Source organism: Sprattus sprattus, assembly GCF_963457725.1.
Source record: "Sprattus sprattus genome assembly, chromosome: 18".
Classification (NCBI taxonomy): domain Eukaryota; kingdom Metazoa; phylum Chordata; class Actinopteri; order Clupeiformes; family Clupeidae; genus Sprattus; species Sprattus sprattus.
The window spans coordinates 19,881,759-19,904,048 of NC_137916.1; the positions used below are offsets into that span (position 1 = coordinate 19,881,759).

The 22,290-nt window shown below is 44.5% G+C and overlaps 2 protein-coding genes across 2 annotated transcripts in view; both read left to right on the forward strand.

Moving 5' to 3' along the window:
• Positions 1-320: 320 nt before the first annotated feature.
• qtrt1 (queuine tRNA-ribosyltransferase 1) lies at positions 321-3,367 on the forward strand (the record flags this gene model as incomplete). Its single annotated transcript, XM_080856694.1, has 9 exons — positions 321-620; positions 826-894; positions 1,056-1,194; positions 1,321-1,515; positions 1,812-1,950; positions 2,092-2,167; positions 2,276-2,385; positions 2,584-2,668; positions 2,756-3,367. 9 exons carry the CDS (start codon positions 321-323, stop codon positions 2,906-2,908), a joined length of 1,266 nt encoding a protein of 421 aa, XP_080712820.1. The 3' UTR covers positions 2,909-3,367.
• A 3,421-nt stretch (positions 3,368-6,788) lies between these two features.
• kcnt2b (potassium sodium-activated channel subfamily T member 2b) overlaps positions 6,789-22,290 on the forward strand; it is a gene marked incomplete at both ends in the record, with an annotated part of 45,450 nt that continues 29,948 nt past the window's right edge. The window contains 5 exons of the mRNA XM_080856688.1: positions 6,789-6,877; positions 18,674-18,753; positions 19,459-19,561; positions 21,607-21,655; positions 21,979-22,038. Coding sequence (XP_080712814.1) covers positions 6,789-6,877; positions 18,674-18,753; positions 19,459-19,561; positions 21,607-21,655; positions 21,979-22,038 — 381 coding nt within the window. The remainder of the gene's footprint in view (positions 6,878-18,673; positions 18,754-19,458; positions 19,562-21,606; positions 21,656-21,978; positions 22,039-22,290) is intronic.

The following is a 22,290-nucleotide window of genomic DNA, read 5'->3' on the forward strand; positions in this document are numbered from 1 at the left end:
TACCTCCCATCAAAGCTTTTCACAGGCAATCTCAGCGATTGTAAAAGAAGGAACTTGGTTTTGATAAAACTGTTACAAAGAATTAAAATACGACATTAAACTGGTTAAAAGACTAATAGCCTACGTGTGTATAGCTAATTATTTAACCAATTCATACACATGAATGGCATACATGACTTGTATGTTTTGTTGTTGTAACTTCACAAACGAAAATAGTTGAACTTAACGGCCCTTGGAGGTGTTTTTCATGTTCAAGACCGCCCCCCCACACACCTTTTTTTTCTGGGTGGTCACGTGGTCATCATCTGTCACCACCCAAAATGGCGGCGCCCTGCAGAACCGATGAAATATTTGAAACTGTAGTTGAAGAGATTGAGACAAATGAAATGTGTTCGAAAAAGGCTGCGTCTTTGGCACCTCTTGTTTTGCATATGGTGGCTGAATGTCCAGTGACCAAAGCCAGAGTCTGCGATCTCACGTTGCCACACTGTACCGTGAATACACCGGTGTTCATGCCCGTTGGCACTCAAGGCACACTCAAGGGAATAACTGTCGACCAACTAGAGGAGCTCAACTGTCAAATATGCCTTGGCAATACTTATCATTTGGGTATGAGACCGGTATGTATATATATAGTTGAAACATACATTTTAATGTTTTTGTAAGTCCTTTGTTCAGTTTAAAGTAGGCCACGTTGTCATGCACAAGGGAAATTACAGTAGCATCACAGGCACAGCCATAGGAGAATTTGCGCATTGTAAACTCTTTCACTATGATTGATGCATTGACTCTTATCGTGTCTTTGTTTAACGTCTGGCTTGACAGGGTCCTGAATTAATTGATAAAGCAAATGGCCTTCATGGTTTCATGAACTGGAAAAGAAATCTTTTAACGGTGAGTTAAGTTATTTGTTTACCTATAGTTGCACTCTTCTGGCAGAAAAGAATATTTATAACAAAAGGTATGCAGCAACCCCTAGTTTCCATTGTGGTGACTTTATCTGTTGGTATATTTCCTTCACTTCTTCATTTCTCTTCACCTTTATTTGGAAGTAGGACAGCGGAGGGTTTCAAATGGTGTCTCTGGTTGAGCTGTCAGAAGTCACAGAAGAGGGGGTGAAGTTTCGTTCCCCATATGATGGCAAGGAAATCCTCCTCACACCTGAACAGTCAATCGCTATACAAAACAGTCTTGGTATGTGCTGCTCTATCTTCTCAAATATGTGGTTCCACTGTCTCAGGATTTGATGAAATCATGATTTCCCTCGCTCTTATCTTGATCTGTGTGTGAATGGGTAGTCATGCCAATATGTTTAACCAGGGTCCGACATAATGATGCAGCTGGATGACGTGGTCAGCAGCACTGTAACAGGGCCTCGAGTGGAAGAGGCAATGCACCGGTCAATCCGCTGGCTAGACCGCTCTATAGCAGCCAACAAGAACCCTGACCGGCAGAACTTGTTTGCCATCATACAGGGAGGGCTTAACTCCCAGTTGCGCAAAGCATGCTTAGATGGTAAGACATCCTTCCTTTATTCATTCGGCAGTACTATGTGCTATTCATGCACGTGAATTAGACTCAAGTCACTTATTATTGTAATGATAGATTAAATTAGATTGACCTGCTCCATTTCCAAAACAGTCCTCAATGTGTTCTTGTGGCTCTACTAGTAGAGCAGGGTGTTAACATGGGTTCAGTGTCCAGGAAGCATACATTCTGACCAAAATGCATATCTGTGCTACACTGAACTTTTTGGATAAAAGTGTCTACTAAAAGAATGAATCTTAACACTGATGTGTTTTTTAATATAGAGATGACAAAACGTGATGTCCCTGGTTTTGCCATCGGGGGCTTGAGTGGTGGCGAGGAAAAGGATGATTTCTGGAAAATGGTGACCCTCAGCACAGACCACTTGCCCCGCTGTAAACCCCGTTACCTGATGGGTGTTGGGTACGACACTCTTCTGCCTTCTGGCTTTTTTAAGTATTAAAAAGTTATTTAAAGTGTCGTTGATGTCCTTTTCTTCTGATTTCTTACTTAACTGCCCTGTCCCGCCATTGTTGATTCATGAATGCTTGGTGTGTTTTACAGCTATGCAGTGGACCTGGTGGTGTGTGTGGCTCTTGGCTGTGACATGTTTGACTGTGTCTTTCCCACTCGCACAGCGGTAAGCATCACCAGCTGATCACAGATTTCATCGCAGGGGTATTTGTAGTTCCTCTGATGAATATGGAGGGTGTCCATTTTCATGCATTTTGTATTTTCTCGCATGTAGAGGTTCGGCTCAGCGCTGGTTCCCTGGGGATCTCTGGCGCTCAAAACTAAGCAGTTTGCCAAAGACTTCAAGCCCATAGATCCAGACTGCAAGTGTCCCACCTGTAGAAGGTAAAGTGATTTGTCTGCATTTGTGATGTCCTGTAGTAACTCTCATACCTCATATCTCGGCACAGAGGAATTTGAATTGGTCAATTTAGCCACAAATAGCTTCATCATGGAGTCAGTAAGAACAGCATGTCTTGGACATGACAGAAAACTAGAAAACTGCTTTTTCTAACTCTTCTAAACACTTTGTGTTTAAACCAGACACACACGGGCCTACCTTCATGCACTGCTAAAATGCGATACAGCTGGAATGCACCATATAACTGTCCACAACATTTCTTACCAGGTATGTTTTTTTTCCTAAGTTCCTAATTATGTATGTTGCTATATTATACAAAGCGTGATGCAATCTAATCTTTATGTTTTTCTCCAGCTTACCCTGATGCGCTCAGTGCGTGAAAGTATTATTGAGAAAAAGTTCCCGGAGTTTGTGAAGTCTTTCATGAAGAGAATGTTTCCTACATCAGACCAGTACCCCAGGTGGGCTGTGGAGGCGCTTGCTTCAGTAAACATCACCCTGGACTAGCCTTTGCAGGCTGCCCAGCAGCTGTTGTGTAGTGACACTGAAGAAAAATGGACCTACTTTTTTATTGCTCAGTATTTTTTTTTTTTAAGTAAACAAACAGCAACGCAAACAATGCCCAACACCTGCTCATGTTTTTCAACCTACTTTCCTTTTCCTCTTTTTTACAGTTCAGTTTGATTTCCTTTTGTGTCCAGGTTTGTTTGAGTGGTTCAAGTTTAAAAAGACATATTCATTGAGACATTCTTTGAACAGCATCCTGCTAAAATGTTACTGGGGCAAAAAATTAATCGCGCCAAATGAATTTTCACCTTAGACATAAGAACATTCATCTATGAGATATTTAAGCTTTTTCTACAATTTTAACTGCTTCTATTTTATAATCAGCCATTAAAATATTAAATGTTGATTTAGAATTCTTTTTATCTTGTGTGTTAGTGATTGGACTTTTTTCAACCTAAAACTGCACAGTCTTCATCATTGTAGATGGAGCTTTTTCTTCTCAAATAAAACTAAATAGAACCTACATAGTAATAGTGTAATAAGTGACTTTCTGTTCTTGATAGTGAGACAGATGGTGAAAGAGAGGGAAATTTGTGTTGCAGCACACACACACACACACACACACACACACACACACACACACTATACTAGATACAGTGGCTTGCAAAAGTATTTAAACCTCCTGAAAATCATTACTATTTTCATAAATTACAAAAGATAGTTACACATAATTTCCCAATTAGTATTATTATTGTTAACAGTTATGCTGTAGTAAATGTATGAAATCCAAATAAGTGATTGATTACTCACCTTAAATATATCAAATAAAACCTTAAATATACTACTTGCATGTTAAGTATTCAAAGCCATATGCTCTTGAGTTCCAGATTAAGGCGGATGACACGTTATTCACAAATGACACAGAGGTGTCACAGTCATAACACAACCATAACTGATCATAATTAGGTACTACCTAATGGTAAGGGTAGAGAGCATAAAACTACCTCTGTCTAAGGGTCATCAGCTGGTGTAGGAGTCCACAATCTTAAATTATCCACAAAACTGTTAGAGGGTGGCAAAAAAAAACATAGATGCACATTAAAGGCATGCCTGGATGTTATCTTAGATATGGGAAAAGGTTGTTAGGTGGAACCAAAATAGAGCTGTTTGGCTAATCCTCAAAGCGGATGTGCCAATGTGGCATACATCTAACATCGCCCATGCCTCAAGAAACACCATCCCAGTGGCAATCTCATGCCGTGGAGATACTTCTCGACTATAAAAACTTCAGAATCGAAGAGGGGATGAATAGAAATAAATTCTACATAATATCACAAGAAAGTCTGTTGTAAAACTAAGGCTTGGGAGATGGATTACCTACCAGTAAGAAAATTACCCAAGGCACAAGGCTAAAGCACCACTAGAGTGTCTCAAAAACAGTAAAGTAAATATTTTAGAATATCCTGAGAATCGGTGGCACAACAGTCCAGGACCACAGTCCCATCAGCATACATTCTACCAAAAAGAATGAGGTAAAACACTGAAGAACAATGCAAAGCTGGTACTGTCCAAGCTTGATAGCACTTTTTTTAGTGCTAAAAGTTTGATGGAGACGGCCGCAGTCTGTGTATGTTCTGTCAAGAAACAGGTTTAATCTTATACAGTGATGCGCATCAAGGGAGAAAGCCTGTATTCATAGTGGTAAGGAATACCAAAGACACTTTGATATGACCAAGAGAAGAGGGGGTGAGAACACTCATCCAAACCTCTCTCAGGTCATTCCAACTCATTCAGGCTGTTATTGCAGTACAGGGGTTCTGTACCAAGTATTCATGTTTAGGGGTTGAATACTTATGCAAACAGAACATTTTAGTTTTGAATGTATGTATTTACTATTCATTTCAGTAGACTTATTGCAGCAGAACTGAAGGAGCCTCTGACTGAAAACACTGTCTGACCACTCGAGTGTGAAGGGGTGTGTAGTGTTGTCCATTATGTTGATCAGTTTGTGCAACACAACCAACTCTAGGGGCTCCAGAGCACTCCCCAGCACAGAGCAAACCTTCTTTATCAGTTAGTTCGGTTTCCCATTTTGGAGTCCCATTATTAACCCAGATTCTGCGTCAGTCTACACACCTCCACAGAAATAATTCTTCAAACTGGATCTTTATGCTTTAAAGGATTTGTCTATAACAACTTGAAAGCAGTATTTCATGGAAATAAGTTGTTATTTTTGCATGAATGATATTGTATGTTACATACTATTGTAGCGTGCAGGGCTGCACGCTCCTCCCTCATGTTTCAAGTAGGTGAGTTCACCCATAATTCTGTGTGTGTTATAGGGTAGGGTGTAAGGGGTGTAATGTATAATTCTATGTGTAATGTTTGAATTAAGAGGTGCATTCTTGTTCCCCTTTTGCATTAGGGTCAGGGTGTATCTTCTGTTAGCGGTTAGAAGTCTTTGTGTTATGCATGATGATGCCTTGTGTAGTTTCCTCATGTATTAGCATATGTGTCCAACCCTGCCCTGTAAACTGTGCCTGTGTATAAGACCTACAGCCTTTCCAGTGCTCTGTGTGAGTTGTTCTCTGTCTAAAGAATCAGCGTGGTGATGCTAGCAACCTAAGACATGCTCTGTCTGGCTGCTGAGGCTATGGTACCCCTGCCATGGCGGAGAAAGTCAACGACAGACCTGCGCATCATTCTGCTGAGCGGAGGGATCTCTGCAGAGTCTGGTGGCCAGAGGGCCTGCTGCACAACCGATTGACAGTCAAGGGTCTCTGCCTCGGGGCCTAAAGCCAGAGAGATAGCTGTGACACCATTCCAGCCAGCTACTGACGCCTGGGGGTGTTCTGTATCCCTGGCACTGGCCAGATGGGGATGTGGCACTGCTATGACAGCCCAGTGTCTTCCGCATCGTTGCTGAAAGCGGGGGGCTGTCTGTGCCACTGCTACCTGTTCAGCGGTTCCATGTCCCTGCTGCCAACTGTGGGCATCAGGAGGGCTGCCTGTCTCCTCAAGACCTCAAGGACTTTGCTTTGCTACTCCACTAGGGGGCAGATTACGCAAGAAATAGTAGCATTTTTGGTAAAATGGTTTTCTCAACCTTCAAAAAAAGTTCTAAAAGTTGTACTACTAATAGCTGTTTTGATTTGCATTGTAAGGAGACCATATGACCAAAATAAATGTTTTACACCGAGTCAATGACTAGAAGCAGTCAGTCGCCTTTGATCTGTCCATAGTCATCGCAGATGCACTTCTCGCGACACGCACAAAGCTGGGAGGAGATACGCTGTTGTCTGAAAATATGTAAAGGTCTGAAATGTACCGTACGTTGTCCAAAGTCAGGGAAACCCCGCTGCTTCTCCAAGCCTTATCAAATAGGACAAGGATCAGGGCTTTATGTTAGTTTCAAACCCTCCTGAAATTAATTCACTCTGAATTTTATATTTACAAGTGTAAATATGAACATGTAACTGTTTAGGATCTGATATGAATAATAATGTAGGCTAGTGTGCCAATTGATGCACTCCCGTGCCATGTTTTTTAATGTGGGTCCTCGTCATATTTCACAGGAACCACTCGGTTCAAGGGACGGGACGAGTGATTGTTTAGGCTAATGGTTTTCCTGTCAGTGATGGTTTAGAAGGCAGCTTGAGCTGGAGGAGACAACCAGTTGCGCGCCCGCTGCACCTGCCACAGCAAAACCACTACACGTTGGTACAGTGATTTTTTTTAAAGTGACGGCATAATATACCAACCTCGCTCCACAAATATGCGTTTTACATGTAATTAAAGCACAACTGGGAGCTTGCCACCAAGGGAAGGGCATCTGCTTTTCCTTCCCAGTTTTGTAAAATCGCATCTGTTCGTTAGGAGTATGGTGGAGCTGGAAAAAGAGGTTCTGCCGCTACCTCCACGGTACCGGTTCCGAGACCTGTTGCTGGGAGACTGGCAAGCGGACGACAGGTAAGAAAGCAGTACGAACTTATTCTTTTTAGAAAAGGTGCTGATGACATGATAGTAGGTCCCTCTACATTAGTGTTCTTTAGACTATAACTCGCTTTCGTGGAGAAAAAATGTAACTATGGCAACGGACATGTCAATGAGTGTGATGTTATGTATTTGTTGCGAGCTCTTTCAATTGCGCTTCCGTAGGCTAATGTTGAATCTTTTAGTCGTCATTATTCAGCAACAGGTATTGGAAATGAGTACACAGAGTGTGTGTGTGTGTGTGTGTGTGTGTGTGTGTGTGTGTGTGTGTGTGTGTGTGTGTGTGTGTGTGTGTGTGTGTGGTGGTGGGGGGTCTATACATGTATCATAAGTGATGGAGACAGTGATGCGTGAGAATATCTGTGTTCGTACCAGAAACATGCAGTTTGCAGTGGCTACAATTCAAAGCGCAACAGGCTTTTAAATAAATCCCCTTGATAAGCTTAAATGTCAAATCAGACTTGCATGTTAGTGGAGTACTAATTTCACATATACAGTGTTAGGCTACTGTCCAACTGTGTAGCTTACATACAACACTTATGGTAGTTTAACATCTTGTATTCTTAACCCAGTGCTAGTGCACGTATTCCAAATACACAAATGTGAAATGTGGTTGGTTACAGTTTAGAAACAGTGAAAATTGTGTCCATATATGCTCATCTTGTTTTTGATTATTCACCTGGTGATTTGCAATTCAGCCAGGTATTCCATTATTGAGGCTAATGGAAACTCAGTTAGGTTGCTAGGTGAGAAGTTAGGGTCAAAACACTTTAATACTTAACAAAGATAAGAATGAGCTTTGCACACTGCCGCCAGGTGCTTGCGAGTGGGTGTGAAAGAAAGGGGGGAAAAACAGATAATTGGTTTAGAAGTGTGTGTGTGTGTGTGTTTGAGAGAGAGAGAGAGAGAGAGAGAGAGAGAGAGAGAGAGAGAGAGAGAGAGAGAGAGAGAGAGAGAGATCAGTCTGTAGTATTAAGCGCTGTTAGCATAATGGTTGCTTGAAACTGCTTCGATTCTGACTTTTCTGTGGGATCCCCTCATTGGTACTGTGTCTGAGGCGGAGCACCATCTGTGGTGGGATCATATTTGCCTGACAGAAGAGGCTGTACACAACATCAGTCCTTTGACTGTCGTATTTATTTTTTCTACATCAGCACTCCCATAGGATGTATTGTACTCAAGTGAAGTGTGTCATGTCATATGCAGACAGCTCCTACACAGAAAGCACTCAGAAGGCGTTAAACACAGCAGCCTAGGGACTGGTGTCTCAGAGCATATGTTTGTGTGTGTGTGTGTGTGTGTGTGCAAATAGTTATTGTGTTTTTAAATGGTAGGACATGACATCTGCCCCCAAAGGGTCAGACAATGGCAGAACAATGGCTTCTCTGTATTATCTTTGGTAAGAGAAAGACATGTTAAACATTATATTTATTTCCGCTGTTATCTGTTATGTACCACACACACACACACACACACACACACACACACACACACACACACACACACACACACACACACACACACACACACACACACACACAAGGAAACAGAGAAGGCACTGGATGAGGATCCTGTGTGAATTATGGTTTGCTGCACCCTCAGAGAGAGTCGCCAGCTTGGCGGCAGATTCCCCCCACCCACCCACCCCCACCCCACAGCGTGTGCTTCTACAGCTTGCCCCATTCCCAACAGAAACGCCTCCTGTTGCTGGTGAGAGTATATCTATCTCCATCAGCTTATAATCATGCAGCATAATTCCCACACAACCCATGCGGACTGATGGAGGTCTTCCCCACCACAAACAGTTCCCCGCCATCCCCTCAGCAGTGTTTACGTCGCCCCTGGCGAGGGCAGCGTGACAGCTAGCTCAGTGCTAATCTGGGGGTTTGAGCGACACACGCTCAGTTCCTGATCACTCACAGGTGTGCGAGGGGGCACTGAGTGACAGAGAGGGGGTGTGAAGGGTGGGGTCTCCTGCCAGCTATTTGTCAGAGGGCCACGCCACTGGTCCCTCCAGTGCTCCGAGATGTTAGCAGATGTGAGATAGACTTCCACAGCAAAGGGAGTGGGCTGATTAATTGTGACAGACAGGTTAATTTAGTGGCCAAAGCCCCAAGGTGGAGGGGGGCGGGGGGGTGCTTTTCCGGCATGTCTGCGTTATTCGCAGTTCCATTAATCTCACCTTCAGAGACCTGGTGCTATCCCACACGCGCCACCACTCGCCCACGCATACACAGCACACCTCACACACACACACACACACACACACACACACACACACACACACACACACACACACAGAGAGAGAGAGAGGGAGACACCAGTGCACACTTATATCCTCCACACTCATATCTCCCTGCCCACTTCGCTGTATCCTGCCCCCATTCTTTTTTATTTTCTTTCTCTCCCTCTCTTTTCTGTTCACCCTTATCACTTACCTCATCCTCTTTTACTGTTTCTCTCTCACTCTCTCCGTGTTTTTTATCCAAACAATGCTGAAGGGCCTCTCCACATTGAATGCACCTGACGCCTTTCCACCCCTTCAGCAGTCTTAAGAGCTTTCCTACCGATAACCTCAGATGAAACGAGGCACTGTCATTTGATTATTTCTTGCCATGTTAGCTGGAGCCTGGCCTTACTTTTGGTTCATCTCGCAGCTTAAAGATGCATTCAAGAGCTTAAAAGGATCTCAAGCTCACAATCCAATTCAAAGTACTCTGCAAGGATGTGTCTGAGAGCAGTATTTTTTTGGGGGCAACCTCTCTTTGGAACCATTTTCCAGCTGCACTCTACAAGCTCTTTCTGCCCAACTGCTGTTTAAATACCAGATGCAAACAGTGTTAGATTATACAGGCAATGCTCAGGCACACAGCCCAGAAAAGCCAATGAAATGACTGCAGCTCTATTGTGTGTATCACTACCTTTTTATCTGCTCGCTACAAAAACATCAAGAACGCTTTGAGAGCTGTACCGTTTTGAAACATAATTTCTCCCCGCTGAACTTGAGCCCTGGCTAGGGAGCTCTTGAGGGGGCAAGGGATCTTTTAAGAGCTCAATCCTACTTCAGCTCCACATCAAGTGTGAAACATTCACCAACCATAGCATTGTACTATCTTAAATAAAAGACAAATAGTAAATTGTATAATTATGAATCATTTTAATGATTATTATTTCAAATAACTACATTTCATTTAGATTACTAATATCTATCATATAAACGATTATTTATACACTATATTATAATTACTTACAATCTGTTGCACAGTTGGCAGTATGGTGCCCTTTAAGTGGTCTGTTGCTGATGCTAAGCTTTTGAGACCCTGTAAGCTGCCTGGCCTTTTGCTTCGCTCACTCTAAATAAAAGGCCCTCTTGGTGGGTTTTTAGGGGATACAGCTTTTTATCTGTGATTGGTCAGGAGCACATTCAGTCCCGCAGTCTAATCACATGCGGCCCGATAAGATGCCTAACACTGCCTCTGATTGAAAAATCAGTCTTAAGGCCGCCCCTTCCACCACTCATCGGACATACACACACACATGCAAAACCTTCAATCAACTCCGCAATCATCTAACCACTCATCGGAACACACACATACACACCTACAGCTCAACTCTGCAATAAAACCACAGTGGACACATACAACACATATACACACACATCAAAGTGATTTCTCCATCTAAACCACAGTCAGCCATCCCCACCACACAAACCTCAAACTCAACCCCACAATTATTTGCAATCATTCTGCCAATCTCACACACAAACACACACACACACACACACACACACACACACACACACGAACACACACACACACAAACACACACTCACACACACACACACACACACAAACCAGTCTCCATCCATATCTCTTTAAACTGTGCAAATTGAAATATGACCATCTGTGTGTGGCAGTAATGCTGTGGTGTGGTGCACTCCATGGGAGCTTTGAGTAGATCTCAAGATTATCATACAAATGAGAGCCTTTAGTCTTTTACACAAAATCTCTTATTGAATCTCACTGCTTAGCTGTCCCTTCTGCAATGTTTCCACACACTTACTCCTCCTCCATCTCATCTCTGGCCTTTCCCCTCCCTCCTCAAACTGAGAAGGGTTTTAAAGACTGGCTCCTTGCCAGTCCCTCAAGACCACTATTGATAGATTATGCTGCTGGCCTGTGTGTGTGTGTGTGTGTGTGTGTATGTGTGTGTGTGTGTGTGTGTGTGTGTGTTTGCATGTGTGTGTGTCTGTATGTGTGTTTGCATGTGTGTGTGTGTGTGTATGTGTGTGTGTTTGTGTGTGTTTGAATGTGTGTGAGTGTGTGTGTGTGTGTGTGTGTGTGTGTGTGTGTGTGTGTTTGTGTGTATGTGTGTGTGTGTGTGTGTTTGTATTCGTGTGTATGTGTGTGTGTGTGTGTGTGTGTGTGTGTGTGTGTGTGTGTGTGTGTGTGTGTGTTTGTGTGTTTTCATCATGCACAATAACAACATTGAAACTCGCTCAGCTGACTCAGAGGCCACTGAATAGTCAGTAGGGAAGGGGATGCACAACACCTCTGCGTCAGCCTTAGGCGATTGGCAGCGTGACACAAGACAGTTTAAGCTCTCATTAGAGGCTTCAGACAAAGAGAAGAGGAGAGAGGAATAACAGGGGTAGTATGTCTGGAGTGGGCAGGGGAGAAAAAACATGTGCAGCAAGCGATTCCACTCCACAAACATGACCCCACCTATTGAGGGACTAAACATTTTGATTAGGCTTTAAGCACTGCATTCATTAAAATTAATTGGCAGTGGTATAATTGCTACTAGATGCAGCAGTAGACCTTCGACCTAAGTATGGGAGACCTGACAAATGCATTGGTGCCCGGGTGTCCCTGGCTTTTCATTTTTAAAAGTGCAAACACAACCTAATTACGGTCTTAGAAATTTGAGAGGAAGACTGTGAGGTGTTAGCACTCTGGAGCCTGGGAACACAAATTAGGTGTGAGAGAGAGAGAGAGAAAGAGAGCGATAAAGATAAAGAGAGAGAGAGAGAGAGAGAGAGAGAGAGAGAGCAAAAAAAAGGAGGTGGGAGAGGGAAGGAGAGAAAAAGAGAGAGAAACAGAGGATGAGGGAGGAAAGGAGGTGAAAGGGAGAGAAAGAAAGAAGGAAGGAGAGAGAGACAAAGAGTTAGAGAAGAGAGGTAGGGAACCAGGTGAGAGATAGAGAGAGATGAAGAGAAGGAATGAGGAAGGGGGAGAGAATAAGGAGAGAAGATGCTAGAGAGGGGAAGAGAGGGAGAAGTAGAGTGGGAAAGATGGGTCAGATGCCCGCACATGAAAAACACCATACACCAGCCACAGAATGAAAATGTGAATCAGAGGCAAGGCATTGAAGGCGGGGGAACGCGGGAGCACTCAGGGGGCGAGATTAACCCTCAGTGACAGAGCCAGCTCAGCCCATGAGGTGTGGATGATTAGTGGCCACCGGAGATGGAGATGGAGCTACTCAATCACTCTGTGTGTGAGTGTGTGTGTGTGTGTGTGTGTGTGTGTGTGTGTGTGTGTCTGTGTGTGTGTGTCTCTCTGTGTGTGTGTGTGTGTGTGTGTGTGTGTGTGTGTGTGTGTGTGTGTGTGTGTGTGTGTGTGAGTAAGTGCGGGAGTACCCGTGGAACAGCCTCCAGTATAACTGATCTGCTCCCTCCACTGGATGTCTCTCATTAAGCACCGTCTTATCCTATCATGCTGTCTTGTCGCCTCTGGTATGATGGAGGCCTGTAGTTACTAAGCGGGAGAGAAATTAACTGAGAGGGTCTGATCTGCATTGCGTTGAGGCGTGCAATCTTGGTCAAATAAGGTTTTGGGAGTTGGAGTTTTTATTTTTATTTTGTGGGCGAGAGGGCTGGGGTTTCTGTCGGTGGGCAATCTTCAACTTTATCTCTCTCGGCTGGATCGATCAGTTTCAGTCGCCTTTAATGAGCCTGTCTGCGGCTGAGAGACGCTCACAAAGAACTGCGCTGACAGCTGACGTAGTGCCCATTTGAGTGTTTATTTTTTTTACATTTTTTTTACTTTATGTTTGGCCGCCCATTGGGTCAGGCTTGTGTGTGCGAGGAGGGACTCTAACGACGGCATTTGAATTGGTTGCCACCATGTGACGCAGCTGCAAGGATGCGCATCCCACCGAGGGACCGGGGGCCTTCTATCTCTTCAAAATCAGGTTAGGCGAATATGCAGCAGGACTATTTCATTGGACTCAGAGCAGCCCCTGGGACACTCTGAGATGCAACAATCTGATCATCATATTTGACCAATTTTCCCTCTCGAATTTGTGACATGCCACATAATAGAATGACATTTATTTCCATTTGATCAAATGTCAAATATGTGTGTGTGTGTGTGTGTGTGTGTGTGTGTGTGTGTGTGGTGGGGGTGTTAGGGGTGGCCGAGAGGGAAATAACAGATATTAAGGAGGGTGTTCTGTGTGGTGGTAGAGCCTGTTTAGACACTGGGCGTGGCAGACTTTTAGGGAATCAGAGTGGGGTGTTTACGCAGTGAGGGCTTGACCAGGGGTCAATTGGGGCCCCAATTAGAGCGTTGTTTCAAAGACGTGGCCCTCCAATTATTGTGCTACTTAAAAAAAACCTGTGGACATAAGTGGTGCCACAGCAAAACAGCCAGTAGAGTAGAGAATGCACGCACTCAGTAGCGAATGCTTGGGCAATTTGAGAAAAAAAGGTGTAAGGAGGATGGGAAAGAAAGAGAGCGGAGAGGAGATAAAAGGAAGTGTAGTGTGAGTGAGACGAAGCTGAAAGGCTATATGGTGTGGCAGATGATTCATGACATGTTTTAATCCGTGACTCTGTTCAGAAGGGCTGCGGATAGGAAGGAGTGAATAAAAGCTTATTGTGCCCATTTACTTACAGTCTTAGCATCCCTCGCGTGGCCACTGTGAATGATGGCTTTAATTTTGTCCGTCGCGTTTTGAAGTGACTGCGGGGGCAGGCAAAGACTGGGCACAAACAAACACATCAGACACGGCACATCCCCTGACTGCTATTCACTTCATCATAGCCGCACAGAGAGAGGTAGAGAGGGAGTGGAGAGGAGAGATACAGAGAGAGAATCCATATAAAGGGTCAGGTACAGGGGAAGAAGAAAACAGGGAGAGAGATGCTGAGAAGCAAGCATTTGTAAAAAGAAAGTAAAAGAAGCAGAACAAGGCGTATGAATGCACATCCTTTCTTTCTCTCTCTCTCTTTCAACCTCACTCACTCCCGTCCTCTCTTTCTCTCTCTCTCTTTCTTTCATTCGCTCTCCTCTCCTTGTTGTGTGGCCTTAAAGCTGGACCCTGTGTAACTGGGTCAGGGTCGAGCTGTCTCGGCTTCTTTGGTTGTGGCGTGGAGCACATAAGCCTTTTCTTTAGTGGAGTGCGGCGCCATGGAGGTGTGCAATTTCTCTCCGCCTGTCGCTCACATTAAAATAGCACCTTTCTTCTGATGCGTGGGTGTGTGTGTGTGTTTGTCGCATTGTAGAGGGGCATTTTGTATGTGTGTTTGTTTGTGTGTGTGTGTGTGTGTGTGTGTGTGTGTGTGTGTACTGTTTCCATTTGGTCCTTCACTTCATACTTACATTTTCTGGCTGAATGTGAGTACTCCATCTCAGTGTTGTGGATAAATGCCTCGTTCACTGTCATCGGTCCGTCTCTGAGTTTTAGGAGGAGATCAACAGCTTAAGTGATAAAGAAACAAATAAAGTGAACATGCATGAGTGTGACACATGCATTTTTGTTAAAAACGTGGCTAATGGGCATCGTCTTTTCATCCAAACCCTTTTCATGGCTTTGCCTTTTCTCGCTGGTATTCTGTAGTGACAATTCAAACGCCTTCAGTCCAATGAAAGGCTTGAGGCCTGTTTTTTTAACACCTACTATTAAATAGGGACTGTCATTCTCCACCATGTGAAGGGCCACTGTGATAAAAGATTGATTCGCTTCACAAATAATCACCAATTTCCTTTGAATAAAGCTTGCTGAGTTTTCTGTCCTAGCCACATATAAATATCCCTATTGGTGTTAACCAAGATTCCCCTGGGATGATTACACATAGAAGGCATAAAGAAATAAAACCCCAAGAGAACTCCCTGTGGAGAAAACTAGAGAGCAGTGATAGTATCTGAGAAATAGAAGATCATTTATTTCAATGTAATCCACAGTCAAAGCTATACAATGTTAATTATATAGCTTCCTGTGGATTCTTTAAGAACCCAAATGGTCACAGCTCCCAGATGCCCTGATCACTGTGAGAAGTGATAACACTTCAGGACAGGAACTCCTCATTTAAATATAGAATTCCTAGCCCTCCTGTCTCTTAGGCAAATATTAGCATTCTGGTAACCACCCACTCCAACATGTTGTATAGGTTAAATACAGGAGACCTCTCTTCAGTTAGTTAGTGAGAAACAGGCTAGGTGAAACTATCTGTTAGTGAAGCTTAGGTCTCGTCTCTCTCTCCTCTGATGATCATCATTGTAAGATTAAACCTGAATCTTGACATTCCATATTCACTTGACTGAGTCTCCGTTGATTAGGATCAATTCTTATCCTTTTAGCAGTGGTAGAACAAGGTGCTAACAACATCAAGATATCCAGGAAGCTGATGTATATATCTGCACTGTGCTGGAAGTCGCTTAGGATAAGCACATCTGTTTAGTGATTCATTGTAAATATAACCTCTATGTACTTTAATGTAGATATGTAAACATAACTTCCAATCCAAACTCCACTGGGCATGAATGAATGACTGAAAGTTACCCTGAGTTGCCCTGAGCCTTTAGCTGCCCAAGAGCACTCACACATTCTCTTTCTCCCTTTACATTCCTTGCCCTTTTGCAAACAGTCAATGTTTGTGTCCAATAATTTCTTCATGTTTCTAAGAACTCGTTGTGGGTGTGCAGTGTTACTACCCAGGAGAGACATATTATTGTGAGCTGGTTGTTTTTCATGGTTTGGATTTGTAGGGCCTTACGAGTTTTTAATGTGTTTGTTTCCTGCCTTACTATCCTTAGCTCAGTCTGTTGCACTTGAAATCCCACCTCTTAGCTCTTTTTTATTGGGCAATATTTCCACTTGTATTCTCTACTGCCATAGCCCCCAGACGGATGCTGTAGGGGGTTCTCCCTCTGTTTTGTCTTAGTGGGGGAAGAGATGAAGAAAACCAGTGAGGCGGTGGGGGCATGCAAATGCAAGCAATGGCTAGGGACAGAAAGGATGGGGTTTTACCTTTTATTCTTTTAGTCTTTATCCAGATCTATCCTACGGTAAAGCAAAAGCGCACATTTTATCAATACAGCATGGTGTGCTGTCCATTGCAATGTGTGATGGAAGAAAGTGAAATAGCTTGATTTGGCGTAGACAGAGGAGAGTGCTATCATCTAGGGAAAGTTTTATTTGATTACAAGTCTTTTTAATGGGTTTCTGAGATGAAAGAGAGATGCATCTCAAAAACAAGGAATTGATTTCCCCATGAAAGGCGTATCAAGCACAATCTCATTAGAGTACAATGGCCGTAATTAAGACGCTACAAACTCAATATTAACGTATTAAATATTCAGTATCATATCAGAAGACATACTAGCTGGCTTCAGAATCTCAGTATTTAATGATTAAGCTTGACTCATTTTCTTACCGCTGAATAAGGACAGTCATTTGTGGAAATGAGTTAAATAAATTATAATCACATTAGCATTTTAATCATTAGTGCAGTGGAAGCAGAGGCTAAATGAAGTTCCGCGAGATTTTGAAGATTGGTTGTCGAATTTTTTACAACATTTTATATTGTCTTTAATACACGGTCGCTCACACCATGTCCTGGCCACAGACAGTATTCAAACACACACACACACACACACACACACACACACACACACACACACACACACACACACACACACACACACACACACACACACACACACATTTACACGCACAAATCTTGCCATAACAGTGAGAGCTCTGGCCTTTTGTCCTCTTCATCATTCAGACAGTTACTAAATGCCCAATCAAAGCCAGCAATCATTCCCTCCAGTTAGCGAAGATGCCTGCGCCTAGCATTGGGCAATCTAGGAAGAGCCGAGACCATCACTAGGATGAGATCTTTAAATGAATAACACAAAACTTTGATTATATTAACCCCATGTGTCCGGCTGTGCATACGTGGGTGAGGGGGAATCGAAAAAAGAGAGAGGTGCTCTGTCGCCATGGCAACACAGTGCAGCATCGTTTCGGGGCGGTCGAGGGGTTGCGGGGGCTGCAGCTGGTATAGTGTATGCATCTGTGCAGCTGTGTGTGTCAGAGTATCACCTGTTGTCTGGGGCCTACTCCACAGTGATAAGACCCCCTTTTCTCCGTTGTGTGAAATAGAATTTTTCCCCCTCTCGTCTTTTGCCTTGAAACAGGCACAGAGATACAGAGATTTGTGTGTGTGTGTGTGTGTGGTGTTGTCTGAGTGTATGTATGGTGTATGTGTGCTAGTGGGTTTGTGTGTGTGTGTGTGTGTGTGTGTGTGTGTGTGTGTGTGTGTGTGTGTGTGTGTGTGTGTGTGTGTGTGTGTGTGTGTGTGTGTGTGTGTGTGTGTGTGTGTGTGTGTGTGTGTGTGTGTGTGTGTGTGTGTGTGTGTGTGTTTGCCCGTGTGCGTGGGGTGAGACTGGTGTGGGGATGCTATTTCCTCTCATTTGAGGTGGAGGGGGACAGCATGATGAGTCAGCCCAGCTCTGTGTCAGTCGGATGTCACGTCTTTGGCTCTCAGTAGCATGAAAGGCAGTCTGCTCTGCTGTGGCGCTCTTCCCCCTATCTGCTCTCATGCTCAGAAAGACAGACATCAGCCGCAATGTTCCAACAATTACACCTCAGATGACTCCTGTTAGTCGACTCTTAGCTCCGTTTAGTAGGACAAATTGGTGGCGGTCAAATTTCCTGTGTTTCTTTCCCTCCCTCTCCCTCTCTCTCTGTGACGTAAGTAGGTAAGAGTGTGTGTGTGTGTATTGTGTGGGTGTGTATGAGTCTGTATGCGGACAACGAGATAGAGATAAAAAGAGTTTGGGTGGCATAAGGTAAATAGTAAGAAACGGAAGTGTTGGTGGCAGAATGGCATAAGGTACAGGGCCTGCATCTTTGACGGTAGGAGCCGTGGGATGAGGAAAGTGCAGTAATTATGGCCTCTCATGCCGGCCAGAACATCAGAAGGAAGTAATTTGTTGCTCTATATTTAATCAGCACTGATAATGAGGCCAAGTGCAGCTGCCTGTGCCAAGGCAGACAGGGAGGAGAAGCAGAAACACCATTTCCTCCAAGGCCTATTAGTTTTGAATACACACACACACACACATATACACATACACACATACACATACACACACACACACACACACACACACACACACACACACACACACACACACACACACACACACACACACACACACACACACACACACACACACACACAGGCTTGTTATTCAGTTTGCTATTTATTGCTGTTCATCTAATCATTTTTATTAATCTCTCTCCCCACACTCTTTTTCTGATCCATTCAACTGCATGTCACATTCATGCTTGCTCCTGTTTCCTTGTATCCTTTTTCCCCGCTCCTCTCCTTGAATGGTTGATGTGGTTTGGCCACTGATTGGTTTGCCTGCTATTTGTTTTTGTCTGTTTTTTTTATTTATTTAATTTTAATTTTTTTATTTCTTTATTTTATTTTCATCTAAACTCTTCTCATTTGCACCATCCCTCTCTCAGAGTCCAGGTAGAGTTCTATGTGAATGAGAACACTTTCAAGGAGCGTCTCAAGCTGTTCTTCATCAAAAACCAAAGATCCAGTGAGTTTATGTGTGTGTGTGTGTGTGTGTGTGTGTGTGTGTGTGTGTGTGTGTGTGTGTGTGTGTGTGTGTGTGTGTGTGTGTGTGTGTGTGTGTGTGTGTGTGTGTGTGTGTGTGTGTGTGTGTGTGTGTGTGTGTGTGTGTGTGTGTGTGTGTGTGTGTGTGTGGTGTATGTGTGTGGTGTTTGTGAGTTTTTTGACTTGTGTGCTTCTGTGTCTGGGTCTGAGAGTATGCATGTTGTATTTGAGAGTGTGTGTGTTTGTGTGTGTCTGTGTCTGTGTCTGTGTCTGTGTCTGTGTCTGTGTTTTTCTTGTGCTGAGGCAGGCGTGGGTTGCTCTTGTTCTTGTCACCTCTTGTTGTTGCATAACAGTTTTTTTTCTCATCCCCTCTTGCTGGTCATTTCATCAGGTGCCTTGTGGGGGATGTAGTCCAGACGCCTCACAGTTTTCCTCCTTCTTTTGATTTTATCTGCTGCAAATGTGATGTGTGGTGCCGTCTCATTGTCCTCATCCATTCCTGTGTGCCCTGTGGTAGTTATCAGTCTGGTGTTAATGTATCGTTCCATCTGGTCCCTTCCTTCCCAGCGTGTGTCATTTGTAACCGGTGAGGTTCTCTCTGAGGTTCTCCTCCCTCCCTCCCTCCCTCTATCTTTCTCTCTCTCTCTCTCTCTCTCTCTCACTCTTTCTCTCTCTCACTGTGCTGCAGGTTTAAGGGTCCGGCTCTTCAACTTCTTCCTGAAGGTCCTGAGCTGCTTGCTCTACATCCTGCGAGTCCTACTGGACGACCCACGGGAAGAGACGGAAGAACGGTAAACAGGAGAGAGGGAGGGAAGAGGGGAGACTGATTTTGCAGGTTGAGACGAGAACACAGAGGGGTAGAAATATACGGCGAGAGATAAGAGAGAGAGGAGTCAGATGTACAGATGCACCGATGACAGTGAGCCTATTAGGAATAGAGGGAGCAAAAATACTCGAGGCCTGAAATAGGAAGGATTTCCTCGGGAAAAAAGGAATTCCTCGGAATAGGAATAGGGATTCTTAGGGATAGGATTATGAATAAGAATAGGAATTCCTACTTAAGGGGAAAGCAGGAAGCTAATTACTATGACCACTGATCAGACTGTGTGAGGGTAAAGTGGTAAAATATAAGGTCAGCTGCCAGACCTTTGATCTGCAAAGCACTGGAGGCCATTTAGTGGCAAAATATTAGTTATTCAAAGGTTAAAAATAGTGCCTTCAGGGATCCTCTGATGAATTTTCATGTAGACCAAAAATTGTAATTGATTTTAACGGTTGAAACTGACCATTTACTATCAGCAGTTCGGTTTGGTGCACGCTGTTGAATGAGTGCCTGATATACAAAGCATGGGGCAGCCATGGCCTACTGGGGGGCAGCCATGGTCAGGGTTTCGGGCTGGTAACAGGAGGGTGGCCGGTTCGATCCCCGACCAGTAGGTAAAATGTGGACGGGGTAAGTGGTAGAGCACTGCTCTCCAATGCCCGAATCCACGGCTGAAGACCTAACCCCGATCACTGCTCCCCGGGCGCCGCTGAAGGCAGCTCACTTCTCCCGGGTTTGTGTGCTTCACTGTGTGTATCACTACCCTGGATGGGTAAAATGCAGAGATAGAATTCAGAGTGTGTGTGTGTGTCACTATCTCCGCCATAAACATAGTCACTAGTCACTAGGGCTCATTTCCATTCCATCCATAAATTGTATTGATCAGACCAAACACCTGGTTTGCCAACCCTCTGATTGTGTGTGTGTGTGTGTGTGTGTGTCTGTGCACATGTGTTTGTGTGTATCTCTTGTCTCCTCAGCACTGGCTTTCTCAAACAGAATGCCTCATCACACATCCGGAGCCAGTTTGACTGGTAAGCCTCCTGTACTCTCTCATGTCCGCAACAGAGAAGATGTTAACGCTAACTGTAGCGCTGACATAGAAGGTCTAGAACAGCAGATGCTTTTAAAGCAGCTAACAGCTCAGATACACAATTAAATCAGTAGCTTATGTGTGCCCACGAGGAATCAAATCCGTGATGTCGGTGTTGTTAGCTAGTTCAGCAAGGAACACGGGAACAACCTGATGGGAGTCTCCTCTAATGAGCTGTGGCAGACAGCCCGAATCAATAACACTTGGAACCCTTTACCGCCGAGGGTTCAGCGCTCAGATACTTCATTTAGCTACCATATGCTCCCTCCCTGCTCTACAAAACAATCTGAGACAGAAAGCCACTCGCCGCTAACTCAGATCTGCTCTGCATTTTTATTGAAGTGGGCTCTATTGGCAAAGACAGCCGGGTCAAGGGATTCCATTAGCCAGCAGTGAGTCCCCCCATGCCTATGAAGGCATTAATTTATTGGCAGCTGGGACCAAACTTTAAGCAACTCAATGATATCATAGAGGAAGCAAGAGAGGGGGGTGCAGATATGGCTCGGCTGCCTGCGTGCTTGCAAACAGCCCAGAAATACGAGATCAAAAACCAGGCCAGTGTGCAGAGAGCATCGGGGGGGGGGGGGGGGGGGGGGCATGGGGTCAGCTTTGAACGTCATCCCTTGATGGTCACTGCTTTCATTGTGCCTGGATGGGTCACCTGCACCGGCATGCTAGAAAAGGAATTGATTATTTTCAGATACAATGGATCATTACACAGAAGTAGATATTATGCTTCTTTGTCGGAGCCGGTCCATTCAGTTGCCTAGTTTCACATTAGTTGTGTTTGCCAGTTGTTTTCCAGTAGGTGTTTGCTCTTCAGCGCTTTAGCCCTCATGCATATTCAAGCGATGCTTCACTGTATGCCTCTTTCATGTAGTGCCTTCTGCTGCTGCAACACTGTGTGTCTGTGTTTTCAGGTCTCTCATCATCTGGGTGAACAGACCCCTGCCTCTCTGGGCTTTACAGGTCAGATTCAGTGGCCCCCTTTCCTCACTCTTTTATATCTCTCTTTCTGTCTGTGTCTATATCCCTCTCTCCTGCAGCTGCACTCTCTTACATTCTCTCTCTCTCTCTCTCTATCAGTGTCCATTGATCTGTGCAACTGTCTGGGAGAGTAGGGCTGTTCAGTTTCTCTCTCTCTCTCTCTAGATTTCTCTCTCTCTCTCTATCTCTAGCTCTTCCTCTTTCCTTTCTCCCTCTCCCTGCCCACCCTTGCTCTCCCTCAGTGTATCCGTTCCTCCCTCATCTCTCCTGTTTTGTCTGGCTGCTCTTCTCCTCCTCTTCCTCAGGTGCTGGTGGCCTTCATCAGTTTCTCAGAGACCATGTTGCTGGTGTACCTCAGCTACAAGGTGAGCACGAGCTCAAGCACGAGTGCACCAATGACCCTCCAGCTCTACCGCCGTACCCCCGCGCTCACCGGGCTCACTCTCATCGTCACGCTACGCTCGACCCTCACGTCGGCTCCGCTGCCAGGTCTCATTAGTGCACTCCCAGAGCTAGGGCTGGAGGTGCTCCAGAAGATGAGGTGGAGCGTGGGGGTGTGGGGTGGTCGTTTTCCCTCATCTGAGACGCCGCTGCCACAGATTTCCCTCTGCGAATTA